The sequence below is a fragment of the Loxodonta africana genome, chromosome 23 (genome assembly GCF_030014295.1).
Source record: "Loxodonta africana isolate mLoxAfr1 chromosome 23, mLoxAfr1.hap2, whole genome shotgun sequence".
NCBI lineage: Eukaryota > Metazoa > Chordata > Mammalia > Proboscidea > Elephantidae > Loxodonta > Loxodonta africana.
Genome location: NC_087364.1, coordinates 61,179,581 through 61,200,239, shown reverse-complemented (window position 1 = coordinate 61,200,239; position 20,659 = coordinate 61,179,581). Strand labels below are relative to the sequence as shown.

Here is a 20,659-nt window from a genome sequence, read left to right as displayed (position 1 = left end):
CTTCTTTCTAATAACCTTCCAAAAACTGAAGTGCATAAATGATCTTTTATGTGTAAATGTGAGCAGATTCAAGGTTAGCCCTAAAATTATGACACTTTCACACCCTGACTTGCTTCCTTGAACTAGAGAGTAAGAGACACTGATGCAGCTGGCATGTTTGCATAACCCCGGGGATGTTGTGCGAATGTGCCAGGCATGCCAATAGAAGTTTATATATCACAATTGAGGAAATGCAGAAAATTGCTCTCAGAAGCGATGGAGAGATGGTTGGGGCTGTGCAGGGGTAGGGCAGAGAACAACTGTGTTTTACCCTAGACCCTTCTGTAATATTTGGGTTTTATTATTTAAAAATACACACACATACTTGAAAAGAAAAAAGTATTAAGCTTGATTATCAGGTTATCTAGTCCCATTCCGGTCCCTGGGTGGTACAAATGGTTAAGCCCTGGGCTACTACCTGAAAGGTTGGAGGTTCGAACCCATCCAAAGGCTCCTTGGAAGAGAGCCCTGGCAATCTGCTTCTGAAAGATCACAGCCATGAAAACCCTATGGAGTGCAGTTAGATAATTCCAATTTATAGATTATTCCACTATGAATTGGAATGGACTCAACCGCAACTGGTTTGTTAGTTAGTCCCATACTAAATTAAAAAGGGTGAGGGGACATGAGGGACAATATTGTAACATATTGCTGCAGACAGAAAACAAGGCATCTAACTGGCAGATACAAGAATTAAAAAAAGAAGAAGAGAAAGTAGCCAGGGAACATTTAATATGGGCATAAAGAGGCTCCTACAGAAGTAGGAAATGACTATAATGCAGTGCGTCTGACATGTGGTGGAGCCAGTGGTGATGCTGAGACCTCAAGGAAAGATTAACCTACCCTCATTATGCTCTGCTTAAGGAGGCAGGGAGCCAGGGAATGTATTTTAGCAAGATTTTTATCAAAAAAAGTTAAAATTACAGGTGAAGGAAGGCATTGTACTTATGTGTCTTTCCTTGGTGGCACTTCAATTATTATAATTATAAAAAATTATATAATTATAAAAATATATAATTATAAATTATTGTATTTATTATTATATTATTATAAATATAATTATAAAAAATGATTTTTCTAATTAACCTTCCCAAACTGTACACCCTATGAGGGCAGAGACCATGTCCTGTTCACCCTGGTTTCTCCAGAAGGGAAGTAACTAACAGAAAGTTCTTTTTCTGCAAGCCACTTGAGATGTTCATTCTCCTCTAGGTCCAGAAGAGCTCCTGGTCCCACGAGCAGATCCTGACCTGAAATCTGACATGGGAGCAGATGGGTGCTAGGAAGCTGTGGCTCTACCCTTTGACACCACAGAAGCTGTGGCCCCACACATTCAGACCCCTGAGGCCATGGCCCCACCCTTTGAAACCAGTGCAGCCCTGCTTCCTGTGCTCTTTCCAACAGCTCTGTTGATCTCCAAGTTGCTACAGGGATGGTCCTTTGCTTTTCTTGAAAGACAACAGATGTAGCTCCTTTGGCCTATTTCCCATCTGCAGAATTCCAAGAGGCAGACAGTGTTCTCTCCATTCATTCTTTCTCTGTCCCTTTCAGTCTAAGCATACGGATTTTCTCCTCCGGTAATTGGTTAGACCCATCAGTCACAGGCTTAATCTCTTTAACAAAAGATTGCATAGCTACATCCTTGGTGAAATTCTAGGACATGTGTCCTTAGTTTGTAAAACAGAATTTCCCAAATCATTAAGTTTTGTTTTCATTTTGCACAGTTCATTTTTCAGTCCATCTCTTTCCTCTCACATTTTACTATAAGTGGCAAGAAGAAACCACGCAGTCCCTTTTAGATCTTAGAAATCTCACCAGCCAAATATCCAAGTTCATCGCTTACAAGTTCTACCTTCTACCAAACATTTGAGCATAATGCAGACCAGTTCTTTGCCACTGCGTAAAAAGCATCACCCTTCCTCCATTGTCCAATCACATGCTCATCATTTCGTTTTAAAGCCTCACCAGAAGCACATTAATGTGTATACTTCTAGCAACGTTGTGTTGCTGGCGCCATATGTATTCTCCGAGATGGTAGAGACTATCTCTATAGCTCTCCTCTCTTCTCTCTGAGCCCTCATCAGAGTTGCCTGTGACGTTCATAATTCTACCAACAGTCTCTTCAAGGCAATCTAGGCTTTTACTATTAGAAAGCTCTTCCAGCCTCTACCCATCACCCAATTTCAAACCCACTTCCACATTTTAGGCATCTGTTAGAGTAGCACCCCTTAGTTACCTTGTGCTGCTCTAACAGAGATACTATAAATGGATGGCTTTAACAAACAGAAATTTATTTTCTCACAATTTAGGAGGCAAGAAGTCCAAGTTCAGGGTGCCAGCTCTAGGGAAAGTCTTTCTCTATTCTTTCTGGAGGAAGGTTCTTGTCTCTTTGAGCATCCACTGTTAGGCAGTCTTCATGTAGCTTGGCATCTGTCTTCCCCCATCTCTGTTTCTTAGCTTGCTTATTTAATCACTTTTATATCTCAAAAGAGATTGACTCAAGATACCACATTTTTACGCAAATAACATGTGCCTTCTGCATTTGTTTGCCAACCACACCCTCCTCCTACTCCTTGAAGTATTTTCATAAGCACCGCTATGCCAATTTTTTTTACATGTTGCCATAAAAAAAAAAATTAGCATACTATACTTACAGAAATACCTCGTAGAGGCAAGAGGTATTTGGCAAACAAATGTAGAAGGCGCATGTTATTTGCTTTACTTTCGTAAAAATACGGTGCCCCCTACACTAATCCTGCTTCATTAACATAACAAGAGCAACCCATCCCCAAATGGAATTATAACCACAGGCATAGAGGTTAGAATTTACAACATGTATTTGTTGGGAGGACACAATTCAATCTGTAACACCAGGTATGGTCAGAAAGGGGGCAGGACTCGGTGCTTCGGTGATACTGAGCTTCTGTTAGGGGTGAGGGAAGAATTTGGGAATGGATAAGTGTAATGATTGAACAACATGGTGAACATAATTAATGTCAGTGAAGTGTGCAAGTAAAAGTTTTTGACAAGTGTTTCATTATATTTACTATGATTTTTTTTTAAAAATCTAAAAAAAAAAGACTGCACATTGTTACGGGAATCACAAGTAATGAAAAAAAAAAACAGAATTCATAGCAGTCCTACACACAGCAAGTGTGTCTGCATGTGAGAAAGAGTGCTGCAGTGTCACCGAACTATCAATAATTTTGATCAATCTTGCTAGAGCAAAGAGTACCTTGTCTTTCTAGTCTCTCTAACACAAAATCATTATATAAAAAGCCTATCAAAGAGCAAGCAGCTGAAAATTACAGGGGGAAAAGCTATCCTAGATGGATGTCAGGTACCTAATTAATGCAAATATTGTTTTTTCTAGATTTTGATTTATCTTTCGGATTTGCCATCTTTAAAAAATATGTACTTTTTTAATGATTTATTTTCTTCTTCTAAAGAATCATTTTTGTACCTAATTTTGTATTTGTATTTTTTATGTTCTTTTTATTAAAGAGGACCCCTGAATTGTATAAGTCTCAGGTCGCACAGAGCTGGATCTTCCCTGCTGGCAGCCAGGGGTGAGCACCTGGACAAAGGACCAGGTTTCTCTGCCCCTGGAGCCCTACTCCAGCCAGGGCTCCCACATTCTTGGGGCAGTTGTCCTGCGAGGGTACCAGGTCAACCCGCTCTTCCCCCAGGTCTGTTTTCAGGGCTGCAAGGTCTTTTCCTGATGGTTCTCATCCCCAGTTCTCAGGCTCCTGCTCTGGCTGAGAAAGGCAAGAGTGAGGAACAGCTGCTGGTGCTTGATTTCTCTCCAGCTGTCCTGAAGCCCAGCTGTACAAGTCCTCATTCTGCCATGAATCTATTTCAGGTTCTTTTAATGCAAGGAGAGGTAGAGTGGTTTTCTGCCAAATCGTTCCTCTGATTCCTATCACGTTTGGGTTATGTAGCCTGACACACATGACCATCTTGCCTGCAGCAGGGCACTTACCAGCTTTCCTGTTTTCTTTTAACAGAGTTGGTGTGGATCCGGATGTAGATCTGAAGGAGGGGACTTCCTCACACCAGGCAAGTCCTAGAAGCCTCTGTGTAGACTACAGCAATGTGAGATGCTTGTACAGCATGTGGCCAAGGGGCTTATTCTAAACAGGGCTGCCTCTCTCATAAAACAAAGCAGGAGAATTCAGAGTGCTCAATAAACTTTAGCATATGAATGCTTAGAACTAGCCGTTGAGTCAATTCTGACTCACTGTACAATATAGGGGTAAGAGCATGGCTCTTGGAATGAGATACCCAAGGGTTCAAATCCCTGCCCAGCAACTTGCTAGCCAGCTGATCTTGTTGAAATTAGCTCAAACTCTTTTATCCTCAGTTTGCTCATTTTATAAAAATAAGAATAGTGATCCAGTGCATGCTGGGCACACAAAAAATAGACCTGCTTCTCCTGCACAACTTCTCATGTATCAAGTATGTTGTTGTTGTCTGTTGCCATTAAATTGGCCCCTAGCTTGTGGTGATCCCATGCACAACAGAATGAAACACTGCCCAGTCCTGCACCATCTCCATGACTGACTGCAGATCAGACCATCATAATCCAATATATTGACTGATTGTTTTGAAGCAGCCTGCCAAGCCTTTCTGCCTCGTCTATCTTAGTCTAGAAGCTCCACTGAAACCTCTTCAACATCATAGCAACGCACAAGCTTCCACTGAGAGGCAGTGGCTGCAGATGAGGTGTATTGGCTGGGAATCAAACCCAAGTCTCTCACATGGAAGACGAAAACTCTGCCACTGAAACACCAGTGCCTTCCATAAGTGCACAGAAATATTGAAATGGGCAAAACACAGGGAAACCGTCCAGGTGATCCATTCCTGACTTAACTGAGCAACCATTATCTGCAGAGACCTAAAAATTCTTATGGAAAATTATTCAGAACAATGTGTAGTTTCCTCAAGTAAACAAGGGAAAAGTATTCTCCAAACTCTGGACTTGAACCTGACACCATGGTCAAATTTGTCACTGGCAATTTTGCATTGCCCAAACCGAAACCCACTGCCATGGAGTTGATTCCTACCCGTAGCGACCCCACAGGGTTTCCAAGGCGGTAAACCTCTACAGAAGCAGACTGCCACATCTTTCTCCTGGGGAGCCACTGGTGGTTTTCAACCACCAACTTTTTGGTTGGCAGTCCATGGCTTTAACCACTGCCCCACCAGGACCCCTAATCAGCCATTTTTAAATCAGTACTTAAAAAAAAAAAAAAAAGGCGTAAGATTTTGCATCTTTTGCTAAAATTGAAAGTAGGCAGACATGATAGGACAATGTCTTAAATAAGCGATGTTGCTCGATCAATTGTGTTACAATCAAGTTTAAATTTGAAAGATCTATCGCTCTTCTATCTTGCTGGTTTTGTGTTCCTTTCTAAAAATGCCTTCATGAGTCACATCGGGTTAGTGTCACTGGGGAAGATGCTGATTTCCTGGTTTCTCTAGCTATAAAGAAGGAAGGGCCCCATGCTCTGCAGAAAGGGCAGGGAAATTTAAGTTGCTGACGATCCTGGCTCACACACATACTTTGAATTTTTTTGTCATATATGTTCCAAGACCAGACTGGGGCTGTTTTCACGGACTTCATTGCCCAGGAGATACACTTAACGGCAGGATTGAACTCAGCAGGGTGCCTAGCACGCTAGGATTAGGGCCAGCCTGATGACCTTCGGAAGATCAAAGCCACCTTCTTACACTGGTAGGCTAGAATGAATAGTTAGTGAGGCCCTGTGGTGGCTGATTTCTAGAAAACATTTTCATTTTGTATAGGTCAACTAATCCATTCTCCTACCTTCAAGCAAAGCTTTTATCTAAATTGTATCCTTCTAACATTTAAAAAAGAAAAAAAGAGGCAGAATAAGAAAGTTCATCAAAGAAAATTCTTCACCTTCCTCCAACTACCTATTATTTTACGATAATATATAATTTTTGGAAAGATTTCTCACCACCTTAAGTCCTTCCTCCTGCGATTTAAATGTGTTTCAAATTAGCTAATGTGGCACTTTAAAGCAAAGTTCGCCATTGTTAACTCAGTAATAACTAGTACTTAAGGATGCTTACAGAAACCCTGGTGGCGTAGTGGTTAAGAGCTGTGGCTGCAAACCTAAAGGTTGGCAGTTCAGATCCACCAGGGCGCTCCTTGGAAACTCTGTGGGGCAGTTCTACTCTGTACAACGGGGTCACTATGAGTCTCGGAATCGACTCGACGGCAACCGGTTTGGTTGGTTTTGGTTACAGCCACAGAAAGCATTTTTCTTAGAGAAGTGGGATAGTGCAGCATAGTACAGTGAAAACGACGTGGTATTTGGAGTCAGAGACCCTGGTTCTTAGTCTTGACTTTGCTGTTTACTTGCTGTCTAATCTTGGGCGAGATTTTTACGTCTTTCAGTCTCACTTTCTCATCTATATAAAATACAAAGGGTAATAATGTCTACCTCTCCATCTTGTTACAAGAATCGAGGGAAATTATATTTATGAAAACTACCCAGCTTAATTAAACTAAGAGGTAAACACAAAACTGGTTATGATCAAGTCAGTTCTGACTCGTGGTAACTGCATGTGTTACAGAGTAGAACTGCTCCATAGGGTTTCTTTGGTGGTAATCTTTACAGAAGCAGACCGCCAGGCCTTTCATCCAAGCGCCCCTGGGTGGCTTCCAACCACCAAACTTTCGGTTAGCAGTCAAGCTCAAACCGTTGTTGTCACCAAGCGACCTTTTTAATTAAGTTCAACCCACCCCATTTTATGAAGGATTTGAGACAGTTTGCATCATCACCACATATGGTAATACTAAAATACTTTTAAAAGGATTTTAAAATACAGTAAAAATTAACAAAAGCAGAAAGTTAAAACCAGGGGGGTAAAAAGAAACACGAATAAGCACATCGTAAGGTCCTGCATACTTGCTATAGTCAAACCAGAAGTAACCTTTCTGGTTACTAAAGGGTGGAGGGGAAGAAATAATAATCAGTAATCTACTAAATTTATATCGTTTGAGAAAAATCAAACCCTTTCTTCAAGCAATGCAAAACTGCACAGGTAAATGTGTTTTAAAAGAAATTTCTCACTTAGGCCTTTATGTAGAGAAGAAAAAAAAGCTATCTAAATGTTTAGTAACTAACCTCATTATAATTTGCATGATCGCTACTGAACTGCAGCTGCTTAAAAATAATTTGATTTTTAAGAAGCGTCCTGGAAGTGTTCTTACTGGCAATCATGTTTTACCATTGAAATAGTTACATTTCAGAAGGACATTTTCTTGGCACCTTAAAATAATTCTTATCTGAAGTCAAGCACAGGAAAGAGCAGGGTCTGGCGGGAAGTGACAAACCACAGAGTCTGTACACCTGCTTCTTGACCCCTACAGAGTTTCATTGGTACTTTCCAAACCATGTATCCAGAATTTCTCTGCCCTCATTTTGCCTGACAGCTCTTTGCATTCATTGTCTCTGAGAATACAGAGCATACACCCTAATTCTTAAGAGGATTGCATGATTCCACTTGTTTCACATTTATTAAATTGGGTTTACATTAACAAATATTATAATCTTTGCACTGGTCAACCTTAAAAAAAAAAAAGAAGACTCTCTTTTTACTTACCCAAAGCTACAAAAGTTTCACAGGTAGTTATGGTAATTACTGATATTACACTCTCAAGTTCCAGAATATGGTTGTTATTGTTTTTAGGTGCCTTCCAGTACATTCCAACTTATATCTACCTTATGTACAAAAAAAGGAAACACTGCCCAATCCTACGCCATCCTCACAATTATTGCTATGCTTGAGGCCATAGTTGAAGCCACTGTGTCAATCCACCTTGTTGAGGGTCTTCCTTCTTGTGCTTGACCCTCTACCAACCGTGATGTCTTTCTCCAGGGATTGGTCCCTACTGATAACATGTCCAAATTACATGAGACAAAATCTTGCCATTCTCACTTTTAAGAAGAATTCTGGCTGAACTTCTTCTGAAACAGATTTATTCTTCGGGCAGTCCATATTTATTACTGTTAGGTGCCATTGAGTCAGTTCCAACTCATAGACACCCAATGTACAACAGAATGAAACACTGCCCAGCCCTGCACTATCCTCACAATCATTACTATGCTTGAGCCCATCATTTCAGCCATTGTGTCAATCTATCTTGTTGAAGGTCTCCTTGGAAGTCCATGATATATTCAAAATTCTTCGCCAACACCGTAATTCAAAGGCATCAATTTTTCTTTGGCCTTTCTTATTCATTGTCTATTTTTCAAATATGTATGAGGTGATAGAAAGTATGATGACTTGGGTCAGGCAGAAATTAGTCCCCAAAGTGACATCTTTGCTTTTTAACACTTTAAAGAGGTCTTTTGCAGGAAATTTGTGCAATGAAATATGTCATTTGATTTCTTGACTGCTGCTTCCATGGGCATTGATTATGGATCCAAGTAAAATGAAAACTTTGACAACTTTAGTCTTTTCTCCATTTATCATGATGTGGCTTATTGGTCCGGTTATAAGGATTTTTGTTTTCTTTATGTTGAGGTGTAATCCATACTGAAGGCTGTGGTCTTTGATCTTCATCAGTGTTTCAAGTCCTCTTGACTTTCAGCAAGCAAGGTTAAGTCATCTGCAGATCACAGGTTGTTAATGAGTCTTCCTCCAACCCTGATGCCCTGCTCTTCTTCATATAGTCCAGCTTCTCGGGTTCTTTGCTCAACATACAGACTGAATAAGTATTGTGAAAGGTTACAACCCTTATGCACAGCTTTCCTGATTTTAAACCATGCAGTATCTCCTTGTTCTGTTCCAACGGCTGTCTTTTGCTCTATGTACAAGTTCCTCATGAGCACAAGTAAGTGCTCTGGAATTCCCATTCTTCACAATGTTATTGATTTGTTATAATCCACACAGTAGAATGCCTTTGCATAGCCAATAAAACAGAGGTAAACATCTTTCTGGTATTCTCTGCTTTCAGCCAAGATCCATCTGACATCAGCGATGACATTCCTCATTCCATGTCCTCTTCTGAATCTGGTTTGAATTTCTGGCAGTTCCCTGTTGATGTACTGCTGCCACCACTTTTGAATTATCTTTAGCAAAATTTTATTTGTGTGTGATATTAATGATATTGTTCAATAATTTCCACATTCTGTTAGATCACCTTTCTTTGGAATGGCACAAATATGAGTCTCTTCCAGTCAGTTGGCCAGGTGGCTGTATTCCAAATTTCTTGGCATACATGACAGTATTTCCATCGTTGCATCTGTTCGTTGAAACATCTCAATTGGTATTCCGTCAACTCCTGGAGCCTTATTTTTTACCATTCTTTCCAGTGCAGCTTGGACTTCTTCAATAATACCGGTTATTTTATCATATGCTACCCCCTGAAATGGTTGAAAGTTGACTAATTTTTTTTTTGGTACAGTGACTCTGTGTATTCCTTCCATCTTCTTTTCATGCTTCCTGCTTCCTTCAGTATTTTGCCAACAGAATCCTTCAATATTGCAACTCAAACTTGAATTTTTTCTTCAGTTGTTTCAGCTTGAGAAATGCTGCGCATGTTCTTCCCTTTTGGTTTTCTAACTCCAGGTCTTGCATGTTTGATCAATTTCAGACTGCAGAAACTGGTAAAAATCTTTAACTACCTCATCTTTGGGTTTTTGGCATTAGTGGTTGCTGGATTAATTTGAGTAATAGTCGTATTAACTGGTCTTCCTCGTAGGCATATGGATATTGCCCTATCATCGACAGCTTTGGACTTCAGGATAGATCTTGAAATGTTCGATGGCATTCCTCTTCAATTTGTCATTTCCAGCATGGAAGACTATACGATTGTGTGATTCAAAATGGCCAATACCAGTCCATTTAGGCTGACTAATGCCTGAGGTATCAGTCATTATGTGGTCCATTTCATTTTTGACAACTTCCAGTTTTCCTAGATTCATACTTCATACATTCTGTGTTCCAATTATTAATGGATGTTAGTAGCTGTTTCTTCCCTATGCGTCTGTCAGGTTGTTGTACTGTGGTGGCTTACATGTTGCCGTGATACTGGAAGATATGTCACCAGTATTCCAAATACCAGTAGAGTCATCCATGGTGGACAGGTTTCAGCGGAGCTTCCAGATTTAGGCTACAAAGAAGGACCTGTTGGTCTGCTTCTGAAAAAATTGGCCAGTGAAAACCTTATGAATAGCAGCAAAACATTGTCTGATATAAAAAAAATGAGCCCCTCAGGTTGGAAGCCACTCAAAAGACAACTGGGGAAGAGCTGCCTCCTCAAAATAGAGTCAACCTTAATAACGTGGATAAAGTAAAGCTTTTGGCACCTTCATTTGCTGAGGTAGCACGACTCAAAATGAGAAGAAACAGCTGCAAACATCCATTGATAATCGGAACATATATAATTACATGCACATATTTCAAAGGAATTTCATCTCTGTTTGTGGAAAGTAAAATAATCTTTGGTAAATATGAACTTGTGGCTGTGGCTAACCAGTAACGTTTCAATTTTCCTTTTTGCCTTGTAACACCTTGCAGTGTGAATGGCACTTTGTTCTTACTTGTGCCAGACCAAGGGATTTTAGAGAGCATGTTCCACTCAGGTATTAAACTTTCAGTACATACCCTATACAAATGTCTACTTGAGAAACTGAAGATATTGTCGTTGGGAATTTTATGTCTCTCAAAAGTGAAAAAAGGAAAACCTCGGACATTCCATAGATAGCAAGTATTCCTTCTAATTAATTCCTGGTCCTTGGAAGAGCATCATTGCAGGGCAGGCGAGAACCACTAGAGCATCACATCCACCTTAATCCTTTCATGTAAAGGTGCTCTTACCCAAGAAGAGTTGCCATTAGTGCCTCTCTTTTTCCCATTGGGTCATAATCATCCTACTATTTGTTGAGCACTGACTTGTTCTTTATACTCTTCTAAGAACCTTTCATGTATTAAGCATTTAGTTCCCAAAATAACCCTATGACTGGGTATTATTATTATCCTCATTTTACAGATAAGGAAACTGTGTACAGAGAATTGAGAAGCCCTGGTTGCACTGTGGTTAAGTGCTTGGCTGTGAACGAAAAGTCAATGGTTCAAACCCATCAGTGATTCTGTGGGAGAAAGGACCTGGCAATCTGTTCCCCTAAAGAGTATAGCTTAGGAAACCATATGGGGCAGTTCTACTCTATCCTATAGGGTCACTATAAGTTGGAATCAACTTGATGGCAAACAATAACAACATTCATAGAAGTTAAATAACTTGCCCAAGGGCACACAGCTGGCAGATCTGGAATTTGAACCCAGACAATTTGGTGCCAGCATTCACACTCTTAACTGGTATCCATGTGTTATGGATTGAATTGTGTTCCTAGGCCATGATTCCCAGTATTGTGTGGTTGTCCACCATTTTGTCATCGGGCATGATTATCCTGTGTGTTGTAAATCCTAACCTCCAAGGTGTTGATGGGGCAGAATTGGAGGCAGTTATGCTGATGAGGCAAGACTCAATCTACAGGATTACATTGTATCTTGAGTCAATCTCTTTTGAGATACAGAGAGTTGCACAGAGAAGAGGACGTCATACCACCAAGAGGGTGGTGCCAGCAGCGGAGCATGTTTTTTGGACTCGGGATCCCTGCCCTGAGAGGCTCCTGGACCAGGGAAGGACTGATGACAGGGACCTTCCTCCAGAGCTAACAAGAGAGAGGGCCTTTGCCTGGAGTTGATGCCATGAATTCAGGCTTCTAGCCTACTGGACTTTGAGAGAGTAGATTTCTGTTTGTCGAGGCCACCCACTTGTAGCATTTCTGTTGTCACAGCACTACATAACCAAGACACTGTGCTTGTTTGCCTACCTTCCTTATTCATTCCTTCGTTCATTTATCCTATGACAAGTGATTATTAGCACCTATCCAGGTCAAGCACTAATCCAGGTGTGAGGATGCAGCAGCTACCTATTCAGAGTCCTCACCCTCACAAGGTGTATACTCTAATGCGGGAGGCTGATAACGAAATGGTAAACAACCACATGCTGTAAGATCAGAGGTTGGTAGCAATAAAGCAAATAAGAGAATAAATAAAATTTCAGAAGAGGCTTTTCACTGGTCAGGGCAGACATCTCTGAGGAGGTGGCATTTGAGCCTTATGGGACCTGGGGAAAGAATGGTGCAGGCAGTGGGTAGATGAAGGGCCTGGAGTCACAGTGGCTTATGGTGTGCACCAAGAACAGCAGGAAGGCCAGTGTGATTGGAACAGAGTGAGCAAAAGGGGGGTTGGCTGGAATTGAGGTGAGACAGATGGCAATGGTGGTGACTTTGGTTGTATTGTACACGTGATAGTTACCGTTGAAGGTCTGGAGCTAGGAAGTAATGAAATCTTTATCAACCTTCTTAAAAACTCATTTCTTTCCCAACTCCACCTTGCCAACTCTTACAATGAGGCTGATTTTTATCTTTTTTAACACAATTTCATTTTCTAATGCTATGCTATGTTTATCTCTCTACATACTCTCTTAATGCTATCTTTCATTTCCTTTTTGCTTATGTATAACCTAGAGCCCTGGTGGCACAGTGGTTAAGAGTTCAGCTGCTAGACAAAAAGTCAGCGGATTGAATCCACCAGCCACTCCTTGAAAACCCTATGGGGCAGTTCTACTGTGTCCAATAGTGTCGCTATGAGTCAGAATCAACTCAACAGCAACAGGGTTTTGGTATGTGTAACCTAGGGGAATCCGTTCTGGTCACTGCAGCTCAAGAAGGCCATTGCAGAGCTGAGGAAAGTCCAGAGAAGGGCAACTTCAATAACTCAGTGGAGGGAGCTGCCACCCAACAATCCAGGATTGAAAGGATTAGGATTTTTTCCCTTACAGAGACTAGCTCTCAGAAGAGATACAATGCAGTGTCTGTAAAAATATGAAGGGTGTGAGCAAGGTGAATAAGGACCTGTTTGCCAACTTTTCAAACAACGTAACCTGGAATACGCTTGAAACTTGGGAGAGTCCATTTAGGGAAGAACAAAAGCATCTATTCTTCTGTACAATAGACAATTATTATCCCTGGTCATCAAGAGTTATTAGGATTGGAAATATAAATAAGTTCAGGAGGAGAAGACATTAATTAGCAGATGGTAGGGTCATCTAGGTCATTAAATAAAGTTTACTTTTTGTGAAAATTTGCAAATATTCCTAATAAACGTATAAAGAACAATATAATGAATTCCATATGCCCATCCCCCAGATTTAACAATTATCAACACCTTTCTGCACTGGCTCCATTCATTGTTCCTATACTGTTGGAGTTAGCTTCACAGAATGTGAGTTCCATGCCACTCCCCAACCAGTATTTCAGAAGTGGAATACTAGGCTCAAAAATTGATCTGATTCAGATGAGAATTTTTGTTACATTGTAACTAGTGGTATTTTGAGAAAAATAAAACCAATTGTTATGGATTAAACTGTGTTCCCCCAAAATATATGTTGGAATCCTAACCCCTGTACCTGTGGATGTAATCCCGTCTGGGAATAGAATTTTCTTTGTTATGTTAATGAGGCCATTATCAGTGTAGGATGTGTCTTAAATCTAATGACTTTTGAGATATAAAAAGAGCAGATTAGACACAGAGAGAAAAGCTAGCCTAAATAGGGGAAAGATAGAGGCCATGTGGAAATCACCAGGAAAGATGAGACAAGGATTTTTCCCCTAAAGCAGACAGAACCTTTCCCTAGAGCTAGTGCCCTGAATTCAGATTTCTGACCTACTAAACTGTGAGAAAATAAATTTATGTTCATTAAAGCCACCCACTTGTGGTATATATGTTATAGCAGCACTAGAAACTAAGAGACCAATAAACCAAAAAACCAAACCCACTGCCATCGAATTGATTCCAACTCATAGTCACTCTATAGGACAGAGCAGAACTGCCCTGTAGATTTTCCAAGGAGTGCCTGACAGATTCAAACTGCCGACCTCTTGGTTAACAGCCATAGCACTTAACCACTATGCCACCAGGGTTTCCAAGACACCAATGTAACAGAGTAAATATCTTGTGTTTTCCTTTGGCCAACTTGAATTTATTTTGGTTGTACTTACTTATGGCTTATATATCTAAAAATATCCCCCTCCATGCTAACTTTTTACTGCTTACAGCTGAATTCCATATGTTTATCTTACCAGTAGCTTCTATAATTACATGTTCCAGAAAGCAGAAATCATAATGAGGTAGAGGAAGGGTACTTTTTATACATTAGGTGCTTTGTGTGCATCATCACATTTAATCTCTACCCTGACCAATCAAGATACCTAGTATAACCCCCATTTTATAAATGATGAAATCAAAGTTCAAAGAATTAAAGTAACCTCTCCAAGACAACAAACCACTGACATTCAGAGCCAGGACTAAAGCCAGACGCTATTTCATCCTTACTATCCCCTCACAGAAACGCTGGTTGTGTAGTGGTTAAGTGCTACAGCTGCTAACCAAAAGGTCGGCAGTGCAAATCCACCAGGCGCTCCTTGGAAACCCTATGGGGGAGGTCGCCTCTGTCCTATAGGGTCGCTATGAGTCGGAATCCACTCCATGGCAACAGGTTTCATTTTTTTTTTTTTATGCCCTCGTACCTCCATGAGCAAGTTTTCATTATTATTGCCTTTTGTTACCAGTATCTTTATAAATCCAATCTTTATTTGTCTTTAGTGGTTGGAAACATTACATATAAACTACAGATATATTTTAATACATACATACATAAAAAGATACACAAATCATTTTAAAAAATGGACGTTTCTAAGTGCAGTTCGTTGTAACTCAAATACATCGTAACTCGGAGCTACCCTGTTGTGCTCAAAAGTGCTAATAATGTCAAATTGATTTTGCCCAATTACTGATAAAATCTCCAACTGTCATTGAGGATTTGCCTATCAGATATTGCTCCATGTATTTTAAAACTTTCACTAGATATAGAACTCTGGTTGAACAGGGTTTTTTTTTCAACTCTTGGAAAATGTCATTTTATTACTTTCTGGCCTCCATTGTTTCTGATGGTAAGCCAGCAGTATATTTTTGTTTCCCAAAACATGAGATGCCCTTTTATCCTCTGAATTTTTTAAAAATTTTCTCTTTATCTTTGATTTTCAGAGATTTGGCTATTTTATGTCATTTGTTTTTCTCTGTATTTATCCATATTTGGGTTCACTGAGCTTCTCAAATCTCTAGGTAGATATTTTTCATCAAATTTGGGAAATATTCAACTATTATTTCTTCAAAGATTTTTGTTTTCCATGCTCCCTCTGTTCTCTTTCTAGCACTCTGGTACCTGGAGTGTGGGAGCATGGACTATTTTATGTATTTTTTTTCTTACACCACTTGGTCACTTCTCTTTGTTCTACAAATGGAACATTTTTTATTGATCTCTATTCAAGTTAATCATCACTTTTTTTTTTAGTGTCCAGTCTGCCCTTAAACCAGTCAATTTTCTGTTTTAAACATTGTACTTTTTGTTATAGAATTTCCATTTTGTTCTTTTTTATAGTTTATATTTCTCTACTGAGATTTCCTATCTGTGCCTTTGTTGCATGCATCTTTTTCTTTAAACACTTCAGCATATTTTTATAGCTATTTTAAAGCCCTTGCCTGTTAATGCCACCATCTGGAGCATCTTGGGGTCTGCTTCTATAGAGTACTTTTTTTTCTTGAATGTCAGTCATGCTTTTCTGCTTTTTCCTATGTCTGGTAGTTTTTGATCGTATGCTGGAAATTATGCATATCACATTGTAGCAAGTCTGGATTGTGTCGTCATTCTGTAAAAGGTGTTGAATTTTATTCAGTCAATTAAAGCTTTGTAAGTCTTGGCTTTATGCTTGCTTGGACTGACCTATTTTCATTTTGTCCTTAGGCTTAGGCCCAGATCCTTAATCTAAGACATCATCCTTACTCATAAAGCTTACTTTTTCTGGGTTCTCAACAGAGCAGCTGACTTTCCACTTTGACTGAACCAAACTCCAATGTTTCCCAGCACTGTGTGATCTTAATCTCACTATTTATTTCTCAGCTCTCTGCTCAACTGCTCTCTGAAAGGCCTTATGAATCTCACTTTCAGCTAAGTCCTCAGCCAAAGACCTGAGGAAGACATCTACGCAGACACCTGGGTGCCCTTTCTGCCCAGCTCCTTCCTACTGTAAAAATTACAGCCACTTCAGCAGTACCCAAACTCCAATCTCTAGCTCCTCAATTCAGTGTGACTACTCTATGCTTGGATTCTACCTCCATCCAATGTAATTAGGAAAGAGCTTCCAGGTATAGTCAGGGAGAATATGAGGCTCACCTCACTTGTTTCCCTTTTCTCAAGAATCATAGGCCCCTTGCTGCCTATTATCCAATGCCTGAATTAGTTTTGTTTTTTTTTTTTAAATATATATGTATGTTTTGCCCAATTTTCTGGTTGTTTATGGAGGGAGGGTAGGTCTAATACCAGTTATTTTATCATAGCCAGCCATTATATATTTTAAAAGAGATTTTAAAGTAGTTTTCTAGGGGGAAACATTGTTTTGTTTTCATACAAATACAGAATCCTATATGCTATAATCGCAAGTCTAACAGTGAAATTCTTATCTTTCTTTGTTATCTTGTTTGTGGTTCTGGATGCTGTCACTAGGTGACCACATAAGCCATCATCTCCTTGTTCCCAGGTTCAATTTCCCTTAGGATGTGTATGTGTGTACATATGTGTACGTGTGTGTATACATATGTATAAAAGGATTAGCACAATAGGTAAATTATATAATAAATCAGGCATTAGTTAAGAATAACGTGAAGCAGGTACAGTGAGAGGATGTGAACGTCCTCCTGCCTCTAAGTTGGCCTGTCATTTTATGCTCTGCACTTAATTTTTAATCTTTAGCATGAGAATATTGGACACAGGATAATTTTCTATATACTTTTAAGGAGGAAAACATGTCTCCTGCACCTCAAATATGTTACCTTTATGAAAATACTTTGTAAGCTATAAATAGTTACACAAATGTAGGCAAAAGTTCACAAGGCTTCATCATTTTATTACCTCTTTCCAACTCCCACTTCATTGCCTTTCACATCTAGAATTTATGATTCCAGTATATAGTTGTATTAGCTTTTTATTACTGTGCAAAAAATTATCCCAAAACTTAGTGGCTTAAAATAGCAAACATTTAGTATCTCACAGTTCCTATGGGTCAGGAATTTGAAATAAACTTAGCTAAGTGTTTCTAACTCAGGGTTTCTCATGAGGTTCAACTAGTCTTCTCATGAGGTTCAACTGAGCTACAGTAGTCTGAAGGTTTGACTAGGGCCAAAGGATTCATTTCTATGATGGTTCACATGGCTGTTGGCAAGCAGACTTTGTTCCTTCCCACATAGGCCTTTCCATAGAGCTGCTTGAGTGTCCTTACAAAATGGCAGCTGACTTACCTCGGAGTGAAAAGTTCAAGAGAGACAGTGAGAAGGAAACCATAGTGTTTTTTTATGAGCTATGACACACCATAACTTCTGCCAGATTTTATTCATTAGAAATGAATCAGTAAGTACAACCCACACTCAATGGGAAGAAAATTAGAGTCCATCTTTTAAAATGAGAGATATTAAATAATTTGTGGACATATATTTTAAAAACCATCACAATATTATATTTACCTGGTGAAACAATTTCTTTTTCCCTGGATTAACTTGGACCTGTTATACAGACAAAGTGACCTGGACAGACCCTTTCCTGTGGTTCTTGTAGCTAAGCCATGAGTTTAGGCCATCTGGTAGTATATTTATGATGTCTATGTGTCATCTTAACAGCTTTACCCAGCCTTGGCAAGTTTTCTCCTTCACTTTTTTCTCCCTAAGCATGTATTTTCTGACTGTACCTTCTTGGGAACATTCATGAATTTATCTTGGGATGGGAAAAGTGAGGATATTTGCATAAAATCCATTCAACCTGGAGGCTAAGAATTAATGATGTGCCTTTTAAACTGCAAATTTGAAAGAAAAAAAATGTGACCCCCAATTATACTATGCTGTCTCTTCCGAATCAAGAAGTTTTTCTCACTGGGTGCACAGAATCTGGTCCACTCCCTGATAATTTGAAAAGCAAGGCAATGAACTTGAACTTACTACATAAATACAGTCCAAATTGGGAGAGATGGTAGGGGGAAAGTACTGCTATCAAATTCCATCCACATGTAATATCTAAAAAAGTACTTTGGAACTCATAAGGAGATCTACAGATTTCTTATGATAATTATTTGGTTTTTTATCATTCCATGCAACTTCCACTGACATTAATATTGAATATAAAATCTTAAGACATAAGAAGGAAACTCTCCTCTCACTCTCACTCTAGTTCTCGAAATCCCTTGAATCCTCCTGAAATGAGGAGGAATCCCACATGATTAGCCCAGAGCAGAGTTCATCCATTCACGTACAAAGTCCCCATATTTGAATACTGGTAGAGGACTATGTTTACATTTGCTTAGTTCTTTTTAATTAAAGTTAATACAACAAACAATCCTTTCTGGCTTCAGTGTCTGGTTTTCACAGATTTCTGGCCAGAGCCTTTTTTTTTTTTTTTTTTTTTCTCTCTCCCAGGGGTTCAAATAAGCATAAAACAAAGAGTACCATTGTAATTTTCCTGTTGTTCTTGCTCTCTGGGGTGGTGCTAAAGGTGAAAGGGTTCACTTAAAAGATAACTACCAGTGGTACAACTGCTATGGAAAACAGTATGGCGCTTCCTCAAAAAGCCAGAAATAGAAATACCTTATGGTCCACCAACCTCACTCCTAGGTATATATCCTAGAGAATAACAGCAGTGACATGAATAGACATATACACACCCATGTTCATTGCAGCATCATTCACAATAGCAAAAAATGGAAACAACCTAAGTGCCCATCACTGAATGAATAGATAAACAAATTGTGGTACATACAATGAAACACTGTGCAACTATAAAGAATAATGAGGCCACGAAACATCTTATAAAGTGGATGAATCTGGAGGACATTATGCTGAATGAAATAAGTCAATCACAAAAAGACAAATATTATATGGTCCCACTATTTTTTTATTACAAAAAGTCAAGAATAGATATACACACAGAAAGCTAAGTTCTTTGGTGGTTGGCAGCCATGGGAAAGAAAGGGAAGGGGAATCACTTTCTAGATAGACACTTGTTACTTTTGGTGATGGGAAAGGCAATCCCAAATATGGGTGAAGTCAGCACAACTTGACCAAGAAAAAAGACACTAAGAATTACATGAAAAAAAGGGACAATTTCGGTAAGTGCTATAACATATACAATTTTGCAACAACAGTAAAAACAACCAAAAAATATGTGTGTGATTACACAGGTAGATATGGAGGCGTATACATGTATAGGAAGGCATATGGGAGCAAGTGCACATGCACATATAGGTGTATCTGTAGGCATATGAGTACACATGTTTGTACTGCATATATATCCACATCTATAACAAACCACATAGGAGACATAGTTATGGAGGCTTCCTAGACATATCCAAACAGACCACTTGCAGGATTGTTCTACTGGATTAAAAGTATTGGGACCATAGTCTCAGGGTACAACTTAGTCAATTGGCATAACATAGTTCGCAAAGATAATGTTCTACATCCTAGTTTGGTGAGTAGTATCTGGAGTCTTAAAAGCTTATGAGCAGCCATCTAAGATACAACTATTGGTCTCTACTTGTATGGAGCAACAGAGAATGAAGGAAATCAAAGGCTCAAAGAAGCTAGTCCACAGGACTAATAGCCCACATGAACCACAGCCTTTTCTAACCTGAGACCAGAAGAACTAGATGGTGCCCAGCTACCACTACTGACCATTCTGACCAGTGATACAATAGAAGATCCCAGATAGAATGGGAGGAAAATGTAGAACAAAACTCAAATTCCTAAACAAGTCCAGACCTACTGGACCAATATAGACTAGAGGAACCCCTGATACTATCTCCCTAAGATATACTTTGAACTTGAAATGAAGCTATTTCTGCAGGTCACCTTTCAGCCAAACAATAAATTGGCTTATAAAATAAGCAACATCATCCACAAGTAATATGCTCCTTTAAGCTATTAACTATATGAGATCAAAGAGTCAACATTTACCTAAAAGCAAAGATGAGAAAGCAAGGGAACATAGATTAATAGAAACAGAACAAATAGAATGGAAATAATGAGAATGCTGACACATTGTAAAAATTGTAACCAATGGCACAAAACAACTTATATAAATATTCTTAAAGGGGAACCTAATTTGCTGTGTAAACTTTCACTAAAACACAATAAAATATTACTTAAAAATAAATAAAGTGACCAACATATCTATGGGAAAAAAAATACAACTGCCTACTCCCTACTGGGCTCATTCATTTCCCAACCTGTGGTCTATTCCCTTTGTGTAAGGAGAAGAAAGAAAGATATCAAGTGCCCCAGTCATTTTTAAATTTTCCCGAAAATAGAGGATAATAAAGGGGCCAGAAGTTTCATATACATCAAAAATTCTGCTTCTTAGAAGTATCAAAGGGCAAATAAAAGTTGAGATGCAATACCCTTGAATCTCCAGTTC

General features: G+C 39.3%; 1 protein-coding gene across 4 annotated transcripts in view; it reads left to right on the top strand.

Annotated features, from left to right (window-relative positions):
• SLC9A9 (solute carrier family 9 member A9) overlaps positions 1 to 20,659 on the top strand; it is a 663,200-nt gene that overhangs the window by 530,006 nt on the left and 112,535 nt on the right. For all 4 annotated transcript variants that reach the window (XR_010319148.1, XM_064275567.1, XM_064275566.1 and 1 more), the window contains one exon: positions 4,047 to 4,098. Coding sequence is in view for 3 of the 4 variants with exons in the window: in XM_064275567.1 (XP_064131637.1) it covers positions 4,047 to 4,098 (52 nt within the window). In the remaining variant the exon portion in view is untranslated. The remainder of the gene's footprint in view (positions 1 to 4,046; positions 4,099 to 20,659) is intronic.